This window comes from Battus philenor, unplaced genomic scaffold (assembly GCF_028537555.1).
Source record: "Battus philenor isolate CCGP_79_NKW_IND1 unplaced genomic scaffold, ilBatPhil1.0.hap1 SCAF_18, whole genome shotgun sequence".
Lineage (NCBI taxonomy): Eukaryota > Metazoa > Arthropoda > Insecta > Lepidoptera > Papilionidae > Battus > Battus philenor.
This window is the reverse complement of record NW_027181680.1, coordinates 4,838,680-4,857,843: the sequence shown is the minus strand read 5'-3', so window position 1 is coordinate 4,857,843 and position 19,164 is coordinate 4,838,680. Positions and strand designations below refer to the sequence as shown.

The 19,164-nt window shown below is 32.6% G+C and overlaps 1 protein-coding gene across 1 annotated transcript in view; it reads left to right on the top strand.

Moving 5' to 3' along the window:
- Nucleotides 1-4,128: 4,128 nt before the first annotated feature.
- Nucleotides 4,129-19,164, top strand: part of Kat60 (Katanin 60) — a 45,056-nt gene continuing 30,020 nt past the window's right edge. The window contains exon 1 of the mRNA XM_068763395.1: nt 4,129-4,583. Coding sequence (XP_068619496.1) covers nt 4,392-4,583 — 192 coding nt within the window. The 5' untranslated portion in view covers nt 4,129-4,391. The remainder of the gene's footprint in view (nt 4,584-19,164) is intronic.

Below are 19,164 nucleotides of genomic sequence, written 5' to 3'. Positions count from 1 at the left end.
AAAATACGCCACGCCCTCTGGGTAGATAGAGAAAACAAAAGTAAGAAAATGTTTCGGAACCACAAAAAGGTACCCTCTGTCTCACATTTAAATCCCCAACTCATTATCACTAAATATTTGCGGCGGTGTGCGGCGAGGTGAAGGTCGAGAAAAAAAGAGCATCAGCGTCGCTTCTCAAAACGATAATTACGACCTCCCCCCCCCCCCCTTTTTTTTCTTTTGTCTTCGCGTTTATAGCGTAGTAGTACAGAAATTCGGGAATATTATGATGATACAATCTGTTCATTTTTCAGTGTTACTCTATTTGTTGAATACGATGTAAGAATAGTAGTAGTAAGTCTGTCTATAAGAAGGGAACTCCCTTCTTATTTACATTACACAGATATACACGTGTAATACTTCATATTGATACTATGCTACTTATAAACGTATAATACATTTATTTTATTGCTAATCAGGATTAAACAGAAAAGACATTATTCATTTAGACATTTTTATTTATAAGAAACATTCTACATTAATCACATAAATATTTTCGTAAAATAAATATTCATTTTTATCGTTCATATGATTAACCTTGTAATTTTTGTTATAATAATATTCCTTGAAATGAAAAGACTAACTGAACCCAATCGACTACTGCAATCCAGACAAAACAATGAACAATGTTTCTCATATTTAAAGTTCAACGCTGCCATTATAGGCGACCCCGGTTTGATTTTAGTTTCTAACAAATTAATTAAATATCAAAATAAATACGTGAATGTTATATATCTATATCGAATACTTAAATGGATACTTTCTGTAATAATAATTACGATTAAGATTACATATATAACTTCTTTGAATTATTATCCCCTTATTACTAATGCCAATAAGAAAGGTCGTTTTACAATGCTTCATCAATTAAGGTATGGCTGGACTGTAGGACTTCTTAAAAATGTAAGTTGCAATTATTAAGAAAATTATGGACCATCAAATATTGTGATATGCTTCAAAAATATAAATTATCGGAAGAAAAAACATTGACTACATATATAGCGTTTATCGATTTATTCCATAATCCAAAATAAGTACATTTTAAATTCTATTGTCATATTACATTGAACCATTAAAGCCTGTACAGTACCCAGCGATAAATACCGATCGATCGAATAGACATCGACCTTTGGAAAGAGACCATCGGTTATTTTCGGCTTCGTAGAGCGTTATCTCTGTCGCACGATATACAACGACTGACAACACGTCACATAGGGAGTGTGGGACAAAGATAGTGCTCTACGAAGCTGAAATTAGCCGATTGTGTCTTTCCAAAGGTCACTGAGCAATATTTATCGCTGGGTACTGTAAGAGGTTTTATGGTACATTTGGTCGACTAACACAAGAGGGAAAAGACATTATACTATTTTTCGGTTTTATCAAATGTGTGTGGATAATTCATTTTTTTATTATATAGAGTTTAATATTTATAGCAAGAACAAACTATACCTAACCAATATAAATATTTTCAGAAAAAAATATTCTACCTTTATCTGTTGTACACCTCAATCATGTTAAGGTCGACCAAATGACAATTGATATTGTCCGGACACGAGCTTTTTATGGGCTTCTTCAAATAATATAAAATTTATATTTTTCAAACGATTTTTAAAGGTTTAATAATCAAAAATGTACAAAGCAATGCTATGACTACTTCAATCGTGTTATGATTAATATAAATGGTAATTTGTATAGCTTTTGTAATTAAATTTACAACTAATTGTTAACATTCTTTTTACAAAATTTATGTTTTTTTTTTTTGTATGTTTTGACCATTATGCAATTGTATTTTTAATTAAACGAAATAAAGTGTTAAAATTGTCTGCAATATTCCAGTATGTCAATTTAGAATGATTCGACCTTAGAAGGGTTAGTGAAAATAGGGAAAGTCGTACAATTCTCCAAAAATATTGCACCTTTGCATATAAATAATTTTATTTTGAATATCGATGTCGTGTCGGCATTTCAATTATTTGTTTAACATATATTGTTATGTTATCCTAAACTGTCACATAAATATCCAAGACGCCTACGCCTTCTACCCATAAAGTTTTGAGTTTATTTCTAAATACAGTTGGTAAAATAATATTAATTTTACTTAAATAATTATAAATAGTTGCACCTAAATCTTGGGCCTTATTTATTTTATATTTATAAACCAGTTATCATATGAAACAGACATTTCTTTTTGTTTCCATCTTAAAATTTGTTACTGATTCTTTGTATAAATGTTAAATTAATAATTGTTTAACCACGCCATAGTGTTCATTTCTTCAAATAATGTATCCTAGTCGCCTGTCTCCTTTTAATACCTTATTATAATTTTGGTGCTAAAATAGTTTTGCACCAAACACTAGTGAACTCAATATTTAAATAGATTTTTTTGTTACTCTAAATTAATCTGTAAATTTTGTTCTTTGTTCTAAAATTTTGTTAGTGTTTTTTTCATTGTTTACTATATTTTTCATTTAGCATTAACATATTTTGGGTTTTCTTTGTAATCCAAAGAATAGCAATACCCTAGACTAGTGTTAAAATTGTTCCAGTGTAATAATATTTGGAACTAGTATAATTTACTTAATTTTATGATATATATATACATATTAACAGTTAAAACAATATTTACTCAAAGTGCATAATTAATGCTATGAATATTCAATTGCTCTTTCCTTTTTGGATCTAGATTAAAATAAATTGTATAAATTATTTAAAATATAATTAAAGTTTTAATGATAATGCAAATGTAAACATACTTCTGTACTCTGTACTTTTTGGTTTCGGTGTTATAGCAACACAAGATGATAGCTATCTTAAAGTTGATGTAAATAGACGTGAATCTATGTAACTGGAGATGTATTTATATTTCATACTATGTATAAAACTTAGGTTTATGAATATAATGTTTATTGTTACTTTGACTATTATTATTCATTTTCACCCTAATAATGCTGTAAATAAGTACTCTTAATATTCTTAAAACCCGTTGTTTCCTTTAATTGTATTTTGTATTAAATAAATGAGTTCTTCTTAACCTATGACAGAAACAATATAATCTTATCTGAAATAGAAATTATATTAGTCGTAATCATGAACTTACGGTATTTAATAAAGAGTTCAGTTTTCTTAACTGTGCTACAACTATATTATATTCAGCGAAAAACGCACTTATGTAAGCATGTGAAAGAGGCGGGTGATTGTACTGTGCCCCAGAACTTGTACCTAAAGAAATTTTTAGATACTTAATTTTTTATCATTTTCTCTGATTTAAAAAGTCGTCCCTATCTCTTTGTTACAAAAGAAGTTCTTTTGTAACAAAGAGATAGGGACGATTGATTTTGGGTATTTTGATAGCAAGTTCTTAAGAACTTGCTATCAAAATACCCAAAATCATAGATTAAACAAGAATCGATGCAAAAACCCTAAAAATCACATTATTTAATGTAAATAGCCTCAAAACACGCCGAATCATAAAATAAATTAGAAAAAAGCAAGAAAACCTATTTGTACCGTTAAATCGACAGCTGCATGAAAATACATTCTAATGTCATTATCACTAATAAATGTGAAATCTGACGGTTGTGAAATGAGAAAAATAAACGCTTTTGAAGATTATATGTTATCTGTATTCGACAAACCAATGCGTACCGGTTGCTGCCAGCATAATCTTTAATTTTCTTGGAATGTCAATTGGAAGATAGATATTTTTTGACAACTAAAATACAACCCTCATTAGGAAAAATTAAAATGTGCAACGTATTGTTGAGAAAACATTTAATGTTTTCATCACTATAAATTTTTTTCGTGTTTTGGTTTTTTTATTTAATTTTATACCATTATTAAATCATTAAGCACTTATTTGTAATCTAGTCTGATTAATATTCGCATTTAGTTTTATAATTAACATAACTTACAATACTGTACCTAACATTTTAAGAAAAAAAGGAAAAAACTCTTTCAATATGTAAGAAAATTAATTAAAATAACAATTCTTGAAATTGTGAGTTTTGTATTTATTCTGTTGGGCAACATTGAATGGCAATGTACGTTAGAATGTTATGTTGGCAATAGTTGACTGTCGTATTTGTCGTGTTGTGGACTGATCAACGGAATTGATGAAGTTTGTTTTGTCTTAAAATTTTGGTCCTAATTTGTAAATTTTCTGTGGCCATGAAATAAATTATTTATGTATTACCAAAAATTTTTATAGCGTTATATTACGAAAGTTTCATTCAATGAAAGAGTATTGTGTTAAATTTTTAAAATGAGTTGAGTGTTTTTCTTCATTTGTTGGATGTTACACGCGATTCCATTCTTCGAGTGGAAAATTAAAATTTTTGCGGTAGAATCGTTATATGCACGCAGCGGGAATGACAATAATGGCAGTTTCTGTTGGCGAAATTTGCGAGAATACGAAGCTGGCACGAGAAATGGCTCTGATGGGGAACTACGAGTCGGCACTTGTATATTACGAGGGAACGGTTCAAATGATCCACAGACTTTTGATTACTATCGCTGATCCTACGCGCAAGTCGAAGTGGCAGTTGGTGAGTTGCACTTGTTTCTAGTGAGAGTTTTCTTAGGATTGCCTTGAATATTGAAGTTGTTTCCTTATTTGATGAAATTGCTAATTAGCGCCGCCGTATGAAGGCGGAAGGCCATATGGTTAGTAATATAAGCTAATAGATATGTTTACTTGGAATTTTATCATCTTTTTTACATATGTCTGATGAATGAAAGTTTTCTCCTATACTAAAATATCCAATACTTTGTTCCTAATATTTTTAACTTTTATGACAAATTTTAATTATTTAATTTTATTTAGGAAGCATTAACAATTGACAACTGCATAATCTTTATTCATACACATTGATTAAAATTTCAAATATTAACTAAAAATGAAAAAAAAATATTAATATTTGTAGAAATATTATTCCAGCCTAGTTTTTTATTGTGTAATTTTTACCACCAATATTTCACAACCAAAACCATGTTAGCTCTTTTCTTGTATGCATAATCAGTTAGTTGTTTTGAAATTAGTCTGAAAAGTAATAAATATTAAAGTTTTATTAGCCAAGAATGTAGCCTACTTAATACATTCTCCATACAAATTAATGTTGTGGGTTGAACCTGTTTACATTAATGCAGTGTTGTAACTCAAATACTTAAATGGAAAATAGACCACTACTATAGCAATTAATATTTTGAATGTACTGTGTATTGCAAGAGTATGTATTATATTAATTTTAGGGTCATGTATATGTACCAAGGTGCATTGACTTTTTAAAAGTAGCTAAGTATATATATAAATTGGCTGCTATGTATTGACTAGTAAAAAAATTAGATTAAAGTCATTGATAGGTGAGACTTAATTTCTCATTACATATTGTAGCTTACTTTTGGTAAAAATCCAGAAAGACACCAATTTGCTGTTTGTTTATAGTAGTTAAAATCATCATTGTCACAAATTAAAGGCATACTTTACTAATTCCGAGGCAGTACTTTATTTTTACAAGTATAGGAACAGAATTTACTGTTCATAAACACCATTAGATTCTCTATAGTTTATCGAGGAAGAATTTTTGATGGTTTTAAATAATTTTAATTTACATTGTTTAATTTCCTAGAGATCTGATGCAAAAGTGCAATATTGCTTTAGCAGAAATCAGCCCATGGCTACATACAAAATCTGTAGAGAAATTAAATCATGTTAGTAATTGTATTTATTTAAAGTCTTTTATCTAAACATTTACATAATAGAAATTATAAAATTTACAATACAATTTTTGTAGCACTCTTCCTGTCTGTGTCTTTCCATAAAGGCCTCCCCTATTTCCATCCTCTTCTCTATTTCCAGGTATTCCCAGCCATTTCTACTATTTTGTCATCCCATTTGTTGAACTGGTTTGATTGGACTGTTTTCTTCTTGCCTTTTGGAGTCATATAGTAAACTTTAATAGCATGTAATCCTCAAGCATAAAAAATCACATAAGCTGTTCATACTATACATACACTTATTATGTCTATTTGCGTGAATACATTGTGTACAGTTTTCATATACCTTATTTTTAATAATACTGAAACTGTGAGGATTTGGCGGTCATGTCTTCAAGACCTTACATTAATAATGTCAAGAATTTTAAAACTTGTAGTATTAGTAGAACTTACTCTTCCCTGGATATCAATTATACCAAAAGACACAAAATTAAGATGAGCATATACCATGACTTGGTCAATGAAATGACTAGGACCAAATTCTTAGTGATTTGAAAGCAATAGGAGTAAAAGCATGAAGTTTAACAGAAAAATCTCTGTATAACATTCTGATAGGTTTAATTATGACTAGAATAAAATCAGCTCATTTTGGAACACGCTTTCGATGTAGCTTTGGTGGGATCATTGAAAATTTGGTTAGGTAGGGCGAGGAATCTGGTTTGTGAAAGTGAATGCCAGTGCACAGCAAGGAGGCCTCTCTAAAACTGCTACGAGAGCATCGTCCGGTCTCTCTTCCTCCAATGTAATAGACCTTGATGACACATTCTTTCCAAGGAATGTTGAGAAGTTACATCCCTGAGGTTTAAAATGTAGTTTATAGTTACGAAAACCGCCAGTATAGGCGATCGATGTCAGTCGATAGACACTGACCAATGATCGTTCTAAAGCTCTCCGCATCCAGCGACTTCCCACGACCGTTGGTCTACCGTGTGGACTCTACACGCGCTGCGTTTACCGGCTCGTGGTCGCCACTCGACAATTTTTCGGGCCCAATGACCGTTGACTTTGTATACAGCTGCGTATAAAATGAGGCAGACGACAAGCATCGGCGTTAATTGAATGCATATATTATTTTGATCTGATAAACTTAGTTCGTTTCTTTCCTTAAGCTATACGGATTCTCTCATTTTTATGAAAGACCTGCAAAGTTCTTCTCTAGGTCTTCGATAACAAATCGCCACTTAAAAAAAATTAATATAAAGAGACCGACTCTACCTTTTTAAGAATGACCTGCAAAGTTCTTCTCTAGACATTCGGTAAGAAATGGCCATTTAGTCAAGATGGAGATTGATGGACGGACTACACTTTTAAGGAAGACCTGCATAGTCCTGTCCTAGGCCGTTGGTAACAAATCGCCGTTTAAACAAGTCGAAGATATAGGGATTGACTTAGGACTGGACTGACTTTTTGTCTAAGACTTGCAGTCCATACCCAGACCTTCGGTAACAAATAGATAACTATGAGGGGATGTACTCAACCTTATATAAAACCTGCGAAGGCCGCTTTACCTCAACTTACATTAGGTTCTTAAAAGTCTCTAATATTGTTCTATATTATAACAGTAGCAACATTGTTCCTTACCGTCGTTAGAATAGAAGGAAAGCGCATGTCTTAGGTCGCAATTATGACTTTACATAATAATTACTGTCTAGAAATAAGAAACATGCAATACGATTTCGTAAGAATACGATCACTAAACCGCTTATCGACACTCAGGTTAATAACATTTATATAATGTAACTATAATGAAGCGAACGCTGATCAGAATAAATATCTCTTTACATGAGGTAAAATGATATAAGTATTAGTATTTTTTCTGGAATGGAATTTCACTGGATTGTCAGCCGAACAGGCTCCCACATTAATTTACAATAGAACCGGTCGGAACTGGCTCGCATCCAGCATCTTTGGATCACCTGAACAAGTTCGTCTGTTAACCAAATCAAGTATATTCCTGTAAAAACATGAGATGTCCTAATATACCTAAGGTAGAGGAAACGAGGCTTAAGCTATTTCTTACGTTTATTTTTCACATTACCTACACCAAAATTTCAATATAATCGTAGATGGCAGCTTTGTTAAAAGAAAATTATGAAAAAATTAAGACTATCATTAGAATTTCCTTAATAAATTTTATTTTATATATGTACATCGCAACTCTTTTGTCTACGTTTTATTTGGATGCCCCGATACCGAAAACGAGCAGGACAAACAAAGAGAAAGTTGCTTAGGAAATATAACAATGTGAAAATTTTCAAGTTCAAAGAAGGCAGAATGTTGCTTAGTTTGCGTTAAATTAAGCAAGGACCAAGGCTTTCAAAAGGTTGGAGTACCATAGTGTAATATTAGTTGTCCTTTCAGACAGACGACGGCTTAATAAGTCCGCAGAGAAGTGACAGGGGTTATTACTTTCTCTTTGTCCCGAGAAGGCCCTTTATTGTGGCCCAGACGTATTCACTCGGTATGTGCAGAGCAAAGATGTAAAAATCTTTTCCGACTTCACGTGATGGTCAAGCGACTAAGCACTTTGTATGTAAGGAAGATAAGTATATTTTGGCTCGAGAAACCAATCAAGGCAGTGATATTTTTCTCGCGACTCTACTATAGTTAATAATATATATGCCTCTTGTAGCGAAACCATCTTCTAACGTCAGTTCTTCGCCTAGGACATTCAAAATCTGTCGAGATTCTCCGTGTTTTAACACGTAGTTAACCAGAGCTATAATTAGGCTCATCAGTCATCAATATCAATGTCGGAGAAATTGTTTTAAAAATCAACATGAGTAACTTCTTCTTATAACAAACTTACAATACAACAATCTCTTAAAAATATTCTTATGTACCATTACATAAACATGTTGACATATCTGAACATTCTAGCGGTTCAAGCGACAAGTCTCATCGCCTAGGTAACGCCCACGTATATAATACATAAATCTTTGTAATAACACAGTGATCAATAATCATTTTTAAGAGCATCGAACGAATTTATACTCATCGAGATATGGCTCTGTTTTAAAAATATGTGTTTTTAGTCAGTGTTATAAACACCGTTTTACAGATGTACATGCATGCATCAATTAATTTAATACTCTTTATTGTATACGTAAGAAAATATTTACACGGTTGCGTAATAGTAAAGGAGAAGTACAATGGGCGATCGTACACACAGGCAATTAGTACTGCATGAATATATGTATGTTTATATATATATATTATGTTAATAAATGTAGTCACCTTCTATATTTACTAATGGCGAATAATTGTGAAATCGTAAAATTATGTAAATTGTAATATTTATCATCATCAGCCGTGGGGTGCCGACTGTTGGAGATAAACCTCCTTCATAGATAGACCTGCGAAGACCTTAACTAGGTCGTTTGACCATCTTGAGGGTGGATGTTCTTCGCTGCGCTTACCCTGGTCTTTGCTATGTGGCCCGTCTACTTGCCAAGCAAGCATGTACCATCGTAGACCTCGTCATCGCTTAACATCAGGTGGTACAGAGGAAAAAAAAGAAATCGCAAGCTTTTCTCCAATTTCAATATTAGTGTTAAGTATCTTAAATAATGAATGGAAATTGTAATATACATGACGGATAACCGAAACATCCAGCCTTAAATCAGATTAAGCTGTCTGGTAATGAACAATGCGATTGTTCTATGTCATGCGTAAAGCAATTTCCTAGTTTCGTCCGTGAGGAAATTTTTAATGAGTATCGTATCAAAGCGATCTCCGGAGAGGATTGCGATACACTACCGATGTCGTGTGTCACGATTCAATGAACGGAATATTTCTAGATAAATGTACAAAAGTGCAAAGTAAAATGGAGAAATTAATTAAATCATTATGTTAATGACACGATCAAAAACATAAGTCATTCAGATCTCGAATTCCTCTTGAACCTTCTGGAAGATTCCCAAGTCCCTTAAAGTGGAGACATGTTCAACCATGTCACCTCTTATACTCCCGAATGATCAGACGTGGAAAACGCTGAATGCCTAGCCGACAGTCTGTAGGATAAATCCTCACCTAGTCTCCTCTCTTGGGATACGAACCACCTCCGAAAGGTGGATCATAAGATTGAAAGGCCAAAAAAGGAGGCATAACTCTCAGCAAAAGTGTGGCAATGTCCTTTTCTCAACTACTTCCTTCCTGAATCCAATTTCGCTCATTGACAGTCCAGTGCCACGGGCAAAGCAAGTCCTTTATCAAGGTGTCGTTCTTGATCACAAACTAAACTGGCACGTCGCTACCGCGAGAAAGAGGCGGCCTTCTTTCTAGACTACCTCTTTTTGTCAGATAATGTGACTCCCGATGAAGCTATAATCAAATCCGTTTTTACTTACAATAAAAGTGCCAAGGAGCAAACAACGTTTTTCAAAGAAAGCTTTTGAGATACTTGCAGACGTAAATAACGTAAAATCAACGTCGGGTCGTAATATACTTATTAAAATAAAAAAAATGTGTATTTCATTATTCAAATATTACATAGAACGAAATCGTGTTTTCCTTATTTATTCAAAAAAGCTAACGACGATTTATTTTTTAGCTCTTGTCACTTTCAATTAATTTTAACTGGTGCTAAAAACAAGAAACCATTATTATCATCAATTAGGTTTTAACTGCGTCATTTTCTTCAAACCCGTTACCTTATAAAGGTATAAAGATATGTTACTATCTTTCAAGTTTCTAGTGAAAGTAGACACGAATGTTGAGAGAATCGAGTGAAATCTTCTGACCGGGATGAAGAAAAATTGCACCATTTTCATTACAACTGCTTTACCTGTTACGTCTGTGTTATATACAATTCATCTGAACCAATTCATTTAGACGTGACATTAGATTTAAAAGAAAAATGTCAGTACAGTTCGGCTTTGCAAACAGTTCCTTTTAGTTAATTCATATATATCTATTTTTCAGTAATATTGACAGCCGTAATCACGAAAAGAGTAGCTTTTTTAGTTATTTTAACGGCATATGCTGATTTCGATAAAAATTTTAGTACTATACAAGAGATTGTTCGTGCAATCTACAATAAGGGACCTAAAGGCACCTTGAGAAAAGTTAGTGAAGTAAAAATTACTGCGTTATGATATGGTATTGTCATAACTTATTGAAGAATTAAAAAGTGATAAAAATATGAAAAGATTATGGAGTTCTTTTAGGGGGAATCTATGCTTTGTGCGTCTATCGGCTGACATAAATAAATGAATTAAACAAAAATAGTAATGTACTCAAGATTATTATTAGAAATAAAAGAAAAGCTTGTTACATCTCATCTTATGGTCAACTATTTTCGCTTTTATAATAAACACTTTTTTTAATTTTTCAAAATAATCATGCAGTTAATTTAGAAATATTTAAGAGTAAAAGATTTAAATAATAACAAAGCTTGAAAATTAATAACTTTGACTATAATATTAAGCGAAAAAATTAGTCGTGAGTGTTATGGGTTTTTCTAACCCCGTTGCTTTAAGTCAAGACATTACACTATAGAGGATCAATTCAATACCGGCATCTAATGATTCAAGTTGTAATAATAACTATATTAAGACGTATCATTGCTTCTGTGTACAGGGTGATTGGTTATAAGTGAATAGAGTACAACTGATTTGTTGTCAATTAATGTATGCTACACCATGTCATATAAAAATTAACAGTAACAGAATTAATAAATAACACAATAATGTTATAGTAAAAAAAGCGCTTTCAAAACTATATATTACAATTAATTATTGTTTATTATCTGTCCCTGCAGACTTTGTACTATCAGGAGTTATTGGCCTGATGTCGCACATATTTCATAGTGATGGCTTTTAACACGAAGATTGGAAATAGGTGTAAAATTTTTAAAGCTTTTTGCTGACGAGTGAGCTATTCAAACATTTATAGCTTTTAAACCTATAAACAATCTAATATATAAAATTCTCGTGTCAAGGTGTTCGAACTTGAACTCCTCTGAAACGGCTTGACTGATTTTTACCAAATTTAATATGCGTATTCAGTAGGTCTGAGAATCGGCTACTATCTATTTTCTAGACCCCTAAGTGATAAAGGTTGTTCACACTTAATTTTTTTTTTTTTTTACGAAATTTTTTGTTTTTATTTTTTTATGATACAGCATACAAGAATACATACAACCATATTCACCCCTCTACGATCAACCCTTTTTATTTGTAAATTAAAATATCAATTTTTTTTGCTAAACAACGTTTGCGGGATCAGCTAGTCACTTTATATTTATTGTCTTTGTAAAGGCAAGGTTTTTATTCAATATTAAACGACATAAGTACTTCAGCACGCAGCAAATTACATTACTGTCATTGTCCCATTGCCAGTGTAACTCATCCTTAATTATAAGCATTGCAGTTTTATTAGAGTTCATGTACACGGGTTCAATGATACTTGCCCTGAGTCACTGCGCCTACGCGGTGTCTCCTGAACGATGTGCTGCAAAAACTATAACGGGACCGCTGGTCGAGAAGTTAATTGCTCTTTACTGTCCACTTCTCGGTATTGCAGGCGGATGAAAAGTTTACTCGGAGTTTTTACGTGCCCATCTGTTGATAGTGCTGTGTGCTATTAATCTAATCCTTTTAAACGAAGTCTCCGTTATGATAAGTGATCGGATGTGTAGCGATTTTTCGTACTTGCACCATGAAATCGTAACATGGATGGATATAACTATTTTATTTAATGAGATCAATAATTGGTACGCAAACAGTTTAAATATATAACGTCAATATTTTTGTTTATTTTTCATCGAGAAAAAAAAAACTAAAAATACCATATTTTTAAGTTTTATATAAAGTTCATTACAAATATATCGGCAAGTATGTTATGTTGATTCTTCAGCGAAGCTATGTATATACATAATCAAAAACAACTATTACTGTTCACCATTATAATTTCGTGTTACCGAAATTCTATTTAATAAGTCTGGAATACAAAGGAGTGGACATAAACATGTGCAAAGGGAAAACTTTATGCGAGGTATACATATCAAATCATTACATAGTTGTCATATTAAATGTTTTTTTTTTTAATTCTATTAAATAAACTATCCATAATCAAATCTTTAAGGTTCTCTTTATTAACATTGTAAAAAATTAATAAGGATCAACATCTGGACTAACATGTCCTGCTCTGTAGAAAGCAGAAGATGAGATGATATGGAAATAACTTTTCATCGAAGTGTTTCGAGACTATAAAGAAGAAAGGTAATCATGTTCCAATAATGATTTCTAATAATTTTCTGCCTTTAAAATTGGCGGAAACTAAAAATGTTAGAAGGGTAAACGTTATACATTTTTCTTTTGTCTGTAACAATGATATATCAAACATTTTTTTTTAATTTAACCACGTAGAAAAAATACCACTGCATATTTATAAAGCGATAGATATAAATTGAATGGAAAATGGTAATTATTCGATTAAAAGAGCGTCTGTTTAGCGCGGCTGAATTGCGCTTTATTGAATGATTGGTTTCTTGAATAGCTGCTTGATAAAGACTTGCATTTTTTGCAATTGACACACTGCTGTGTAATCGCACGATGTTATTAGTTCAACCGTTTGATTCTCTACGGTCCATCAGATTGCGACTAATGAATTCATTTACTTCGATTTGGTTTCTTTTTTCATCTTCGAATTATCTGGTAATGTGGTTATACGCGATCCGCATTACGAAACAAATTGAAAACAAACTTAAATGTTTATAATCTTTAAATCGACTTCTGTATTTCGCGGTTCAGAAAGGTCTCTCTGCTTAATTTGGTTAATCGTTTCATTTAAAACCATGCCTTGAGGTAATCCAAACATGCCATTTTTGTTTCATTTAGCAGATAGGGGCAAGTATTTTCATTTTCTCTTCGTTTTGTATGGGAAAAGATAAGTGTTGTTTTTACTATTGTACTCACAATTATTTTTTCTCTCTCTCTCAGACCATTCCCTGGGACTTGAGGAAAACTTGCCTTGAATTAGGTAAATTCGTCGATTAGTTCCTGAGTTTTGCGCTTAGTAACATATTTGATGATTCATATTTATTTATGTAGACGAACCTGCCCCGACTTACACTTGAATGTTCTATCGGACGACGTGTGCTTTAGATATTTTTTGCAGTACAAAACCCGATCGACCACATCACATCTGCACTCATAACCTTGAAATATGACCAACCTAGACCACCTCAACGTGGAGACTTACCTTAAAAAGAAAAAAAAAATCTTGGCGATGGAACTCTTCAGCAACAAGACAGACATACTAGGAATATAAATCTGTGGATGCTGCCTGATATCTGTAAGAAAGGAAGTGCAAACACCTCACCTCCCCCACAACTACGAATAATCTGCCAAGAGCAAACCTACTAAAAAGAAAAAATATTCTTGATTTTAAATTCAACTTCATATTACTGAATGGCTTATGTAATAAAACTACTTTAGGTGTTGTATCACATGCCTTCCCAAACGTAAATCAAATACAGGTTGTTTGGTCTTATGCTCTTACGTGGTGAATGCTTTGCTGATTTGTTGTAAATTTATATATGGTAAACACTATTCAAAAACGATGGTTTTAGAAGTAATAAATATAGTAGTATAGTGAGAATATAGTAATAAAAACCGTTTTAAAAATTCGGATAATTATATTTAAAATTAATTATTGTTTACTAACTGTTCGTGCACACTTTAAACTGTCCGAAGTTTTTGTTTTGTCGCATTTAAACTGAAATATTTAAAATTTCACAATAAAACCTATTTTTTGCCATATGAGCCATACATTCCTCACCTTAAAGCTTTTACACAAATAAGCAATCGCCCTGTATTAAAAAAAAAACAGCAGCGCAGACTTGAACACGACGTGGACTTGTTAATTTTTTTTTAATGTAGCAAAAAGCTAAGAGCTCTCGTGTTTAAGTAACATCTAAATGATTAAGCTTTTAATTTAAGTCATTACAGATTCGAAAAATTGTAATTCAGTTTCCTGAATTCAACTTGTAAATATTACCTACCTGACACGTGAGTATTTACAATTGTAATTCTGACGCGGAAGTTTTTTTTTTATTCCACCACCAATTACAAACAAGCAAGTGTGCTGGTAGATACATTTTAAATTGTTAACTATCAATTTTAGCGCGGCGATACGAAAAAGGAACGATTTTTTTAACCCGCATGTCCTTGTAGCAGTTTTGTATGGTCGTAGTTTTTGTAGGAGTGAAACCCGACAATGATATTTAACACTTGATTGAGTTTTGTGTAACGTAACGCTTTTAATCCAACGCTCCGTTTCGAACGGCCTTCAACGCAGAACATTTTTTTTAACGTCTTTACAAAATGGTAAGCAACGAGGGCTTTCACGCTACGGAGGTTCCACCAGATCGTATCATAAAACTCCTTGTGAATGAAGACGGTGTTTTCTTAAGGATATTTTGGGTTACACTATATTATATATCATAAATAAAACTTTATTATAGCAAACCACTATTTTTTGTACAAGACATTAATTACTCTTTTATTATTTTAAGATTAGTACTTCACATTTACACAGTATTTTAAAGTTTAATGTGATAAATATTAATATTTTTACATTAGAGTTATGCTTCCCTCAATAATAAAAAGAAGGGGGCTCCCTCTAGCATATTTGGACATCTTTTATTTTATGTTTTTTTAATATAATTCATATGGTAGATAATTTTATTGTTCAACTTTTAACTTAAAAATAGCAATACAAAATTCATCGTCAAGCTTGTGCGCATTCTAAATTCAAATATATATTTTGCGTGTTATTGTAACAAAAGCTGTATAATACAGTATTTTATAGTACAAAAGCGTATTTCAAACAATGCTGCTTTTTTTCCAAGCTGCACTCGACACACCTACGAGTGTACTTCCCGAGCACTTCGGTTCATTGAGAGTCGCAAAAAAGGCGACCAGTGCTGGACTAGCTTGGATGCCGATTTGTATAATATGTGGTATAGATTACAGTTAGTTGTCATTGTTCTAAGTCATTTATGAAGATAACATTTCGTCATTTCAGCTCATAGACGATCACTGCAAGGCCTAGCCCTCCCCCAAAGATATCTATGATGGAGATACCATAGTCGCTACGCTTGGTAGGCGGGTTGGCAATCGCAGTGTGGTATTGTGGTACTCAAAGGATGCTGCTACTCAGTCCTCTACCACTGGGTTACCACTGCTCGTACAAAAAGATATCATTTGACTATCATAATGTACAACAAACATTCGACAAGATATTTTTATTTGTGTACCTCACTTTTCAGTTACGACTGTGAATATATTTCCTTTTTTTTTTAAGTGTAGGTTAATTTTTGATTAGCAATAATCTGTTATCTACTGATGATGGTTATTTTGTTTATGAAAATTTGAATCAAAAACCAGCTTCAATTGTTTTATTTAAATCGTCATCCACAGCCCGTAGAAAGGTAATTTATCGAAGGAATAACATTGTCATCAGAGCTAAAATTAAAAGCTTCATCGAACAAGACAATCCTCAGAGAAGATTTACCAGTTTATTGCTATAATTAAAGATAAGAAATGTTTCTAGATGTTTCGAACAGTTATATGACATTTATATAAAATGATTCATACAGCGCTGTGAGCTCGACGGAAATTGTTCGCGGTGCTAACCTTTAAAGGATGGACCAATACTAACTGGTGATTTTAGCACAATCTACCTTAAACAGAAATGTACTTGAAGTCAATATAAGATCGATGATCACGATAGCTGTTGATGTATTGCTTTGCACTTTGTGTGCAGTTTTGTATCATAAACGATCAAAGAGGTCAATTGTCACTGATCATATTATTGAAAGTTCACCATTGGCAGGCAGGCTTTAGGAGAGGCCTTTTTATCAGTCTACGTGCCACGGTTGTGATGATGATAGGGTTGACCTATACTTTCATAAAACAATAGCCTTTGAAACGTTCCTTTAAAATATGATACAGATGTCGCAATTGTAAAATAATCTGATTACCGGGAATTTGGCATTAGTCATCAGTAATGTCACCACATTCTTCTTTCCAAATCGATGACAATTAATATACTTCATTCATCAACGACAGCACTAACGACTTGTAATTAACTTCTAGTTTTTTGTTCATTAACTGTTTAATTATAGAATACTATCTCCCGTCCGCTTAGCGAAATTTCATTTCGTTAAATTCGTTCTTAGCTGACCTCTATTGGGCGAAAGGAATATTCCTACCAATTTGTAAGTCTCTAAGTCTTATGGTTCCAGATATATCGTAATGAGTCGTCAGTACATTGGTAGAAATCTCTTATAATGTGCTTCAATGTATACTGGGCCTCATTTTGAAAGGTGCGTAGATTACATATAATACAACGCTGTACTGAATCATTTTTCTAAATGTTTTGAATGGGTAACCGTACTGTGTTTATAAGTTGAGTGGTTTAATAAACTTTCTATGTAACGAAATATCGATTTTTTTCGATGAATAAGTTGTCAAGACGGATAAGTTAAATAAATCATTAGGAAGTAGAGATTCCTAGACAAACGAAAGTATAAAGTACATATTCCAGCGGATTGGCAGGGTTCTAGAGTGTGGACCCACGGATCGATAAGCGCAGCGTAGAGCGTCCAACCACAAGGTAGGCAGGTGACTTTGTTTAAGACTCCGGAAGACGACGGATGCAGGTCGCTTACTACAGATCTTATTGCTAATCTATAGAGAAGGCCTATGTGCAGCAGTGAACGTTACGAACGAACGTTACAGTTACGGCGACCAAAATGATCGACGAAAACCAAGATGATCGATAGTTCCGTCAGCGATCCAACCGATCATTTAATTCTGAACCAACAAATTGTTAATGTATCCTATGTTAATAATTACTTCCTGCATTAATTTCTCTCGCCAAAATTTCACAAAATGTTTGTTATCGCTTTTAGTATCGTTAATTAAATAACCAGACTTACGTGACGATCTAATCGACCGATGGGAAAACAATGAATTCCACCCTTACGCCAGCATAAATATGTCGTCATAGATAGAGTTAGTGTGACATATACTGATGTGTTTGTAATAACGACAACGCTTCTGTAACAGTTATAATTTAATCGAAATTCGTTCGAATCGTGAGTTTAGCCCTCTCTAATATAATAAAACGAAATGAAAACACGAGAAGCGTTTATTATATCTTTTTTTGTTTCCAATCATTATTATAGAATAAATAATTTGCTTTATATAATACTTTGTCATAGTCTATATCTACGTCATGTTTACTTTTGTATGGAGCAACTTAAAACTTAAGCACAGCTTTACATTAATTAGGACAAGGTTAGACACTCTATTTAAATATATGATTATCATTACCTGAATATAAACTCGTCATGTATGTATTTATATAATTTATTAACTACTGTTATTAACGATTCGCCTGTGACCTCGTATATGGTGAACGTAATAAGAATTTTGTTCGTCTGACTTCTAGAAATAAAGAAACATATATTTAAGGATGTTTTCAATTAGATGTAAATCTATGGCTGTTATTTTTTTAAATTTCTTCTCTGTCATAAATATTAAAATATAATTACTCCATAGTTGACCGTGTGGGTGACGAATCCATCGCATTGTAGGAAAAGGGACCTGATACCTATATTTTGGTTGGTTTCAGACCGGCCTCTTCGTAATGCATTGGCGTTCACCTTCACCAACCAGACTCCTCACACTATTTAACAAAATAACATTTTTTTTAATAATAGTTATTTCTTATACTAGGTCGTAGTACAGTTTTACCTTTAAAATCAAGCATTTAAATAAAATTAATCTTGGTAATGTACTAAGAGAACAAAGTATGTATTAAATTTATAAAGAACCCGTTGAATAAAAAGCTGCTTCCAATTGGAGAAGGCGAACATCACGCAGTCGGTAATTAAATCGTCACACTTTTACTTTAATAGGCGTTAAGCGACCATCGCGTGCTTTTTTTGCCGACGCTTGCATTTGAATATTCAAATAGGTAAGTAGTTTTTAGGTCGCTGGATTGTACTCGATCGCACGCTCGGCGTGGGCGACGTTGACATTGCGTTATAGATATTTGATACCTAACCATAATGAACCATAACCATGACTTATTTTAGCGAGCTTTGGCGCTGCTTCGCCCGTGTTTCGATTATATGGTCCCCAGTTAAACCGTTTGTTTAAGATCGATCAAAAAAATCCTTACACATTAACGTATAAGTATGCATACATAAATATTTATTTACCCATTTAAATTTAATATATTATTTTGTTACCTGACAAAGTACTCTTTAGACATGATTTTTAATTTCTAAACGATTTTTTTCATTAGTCAATCATTTCCCTAGCATTTTTTGCC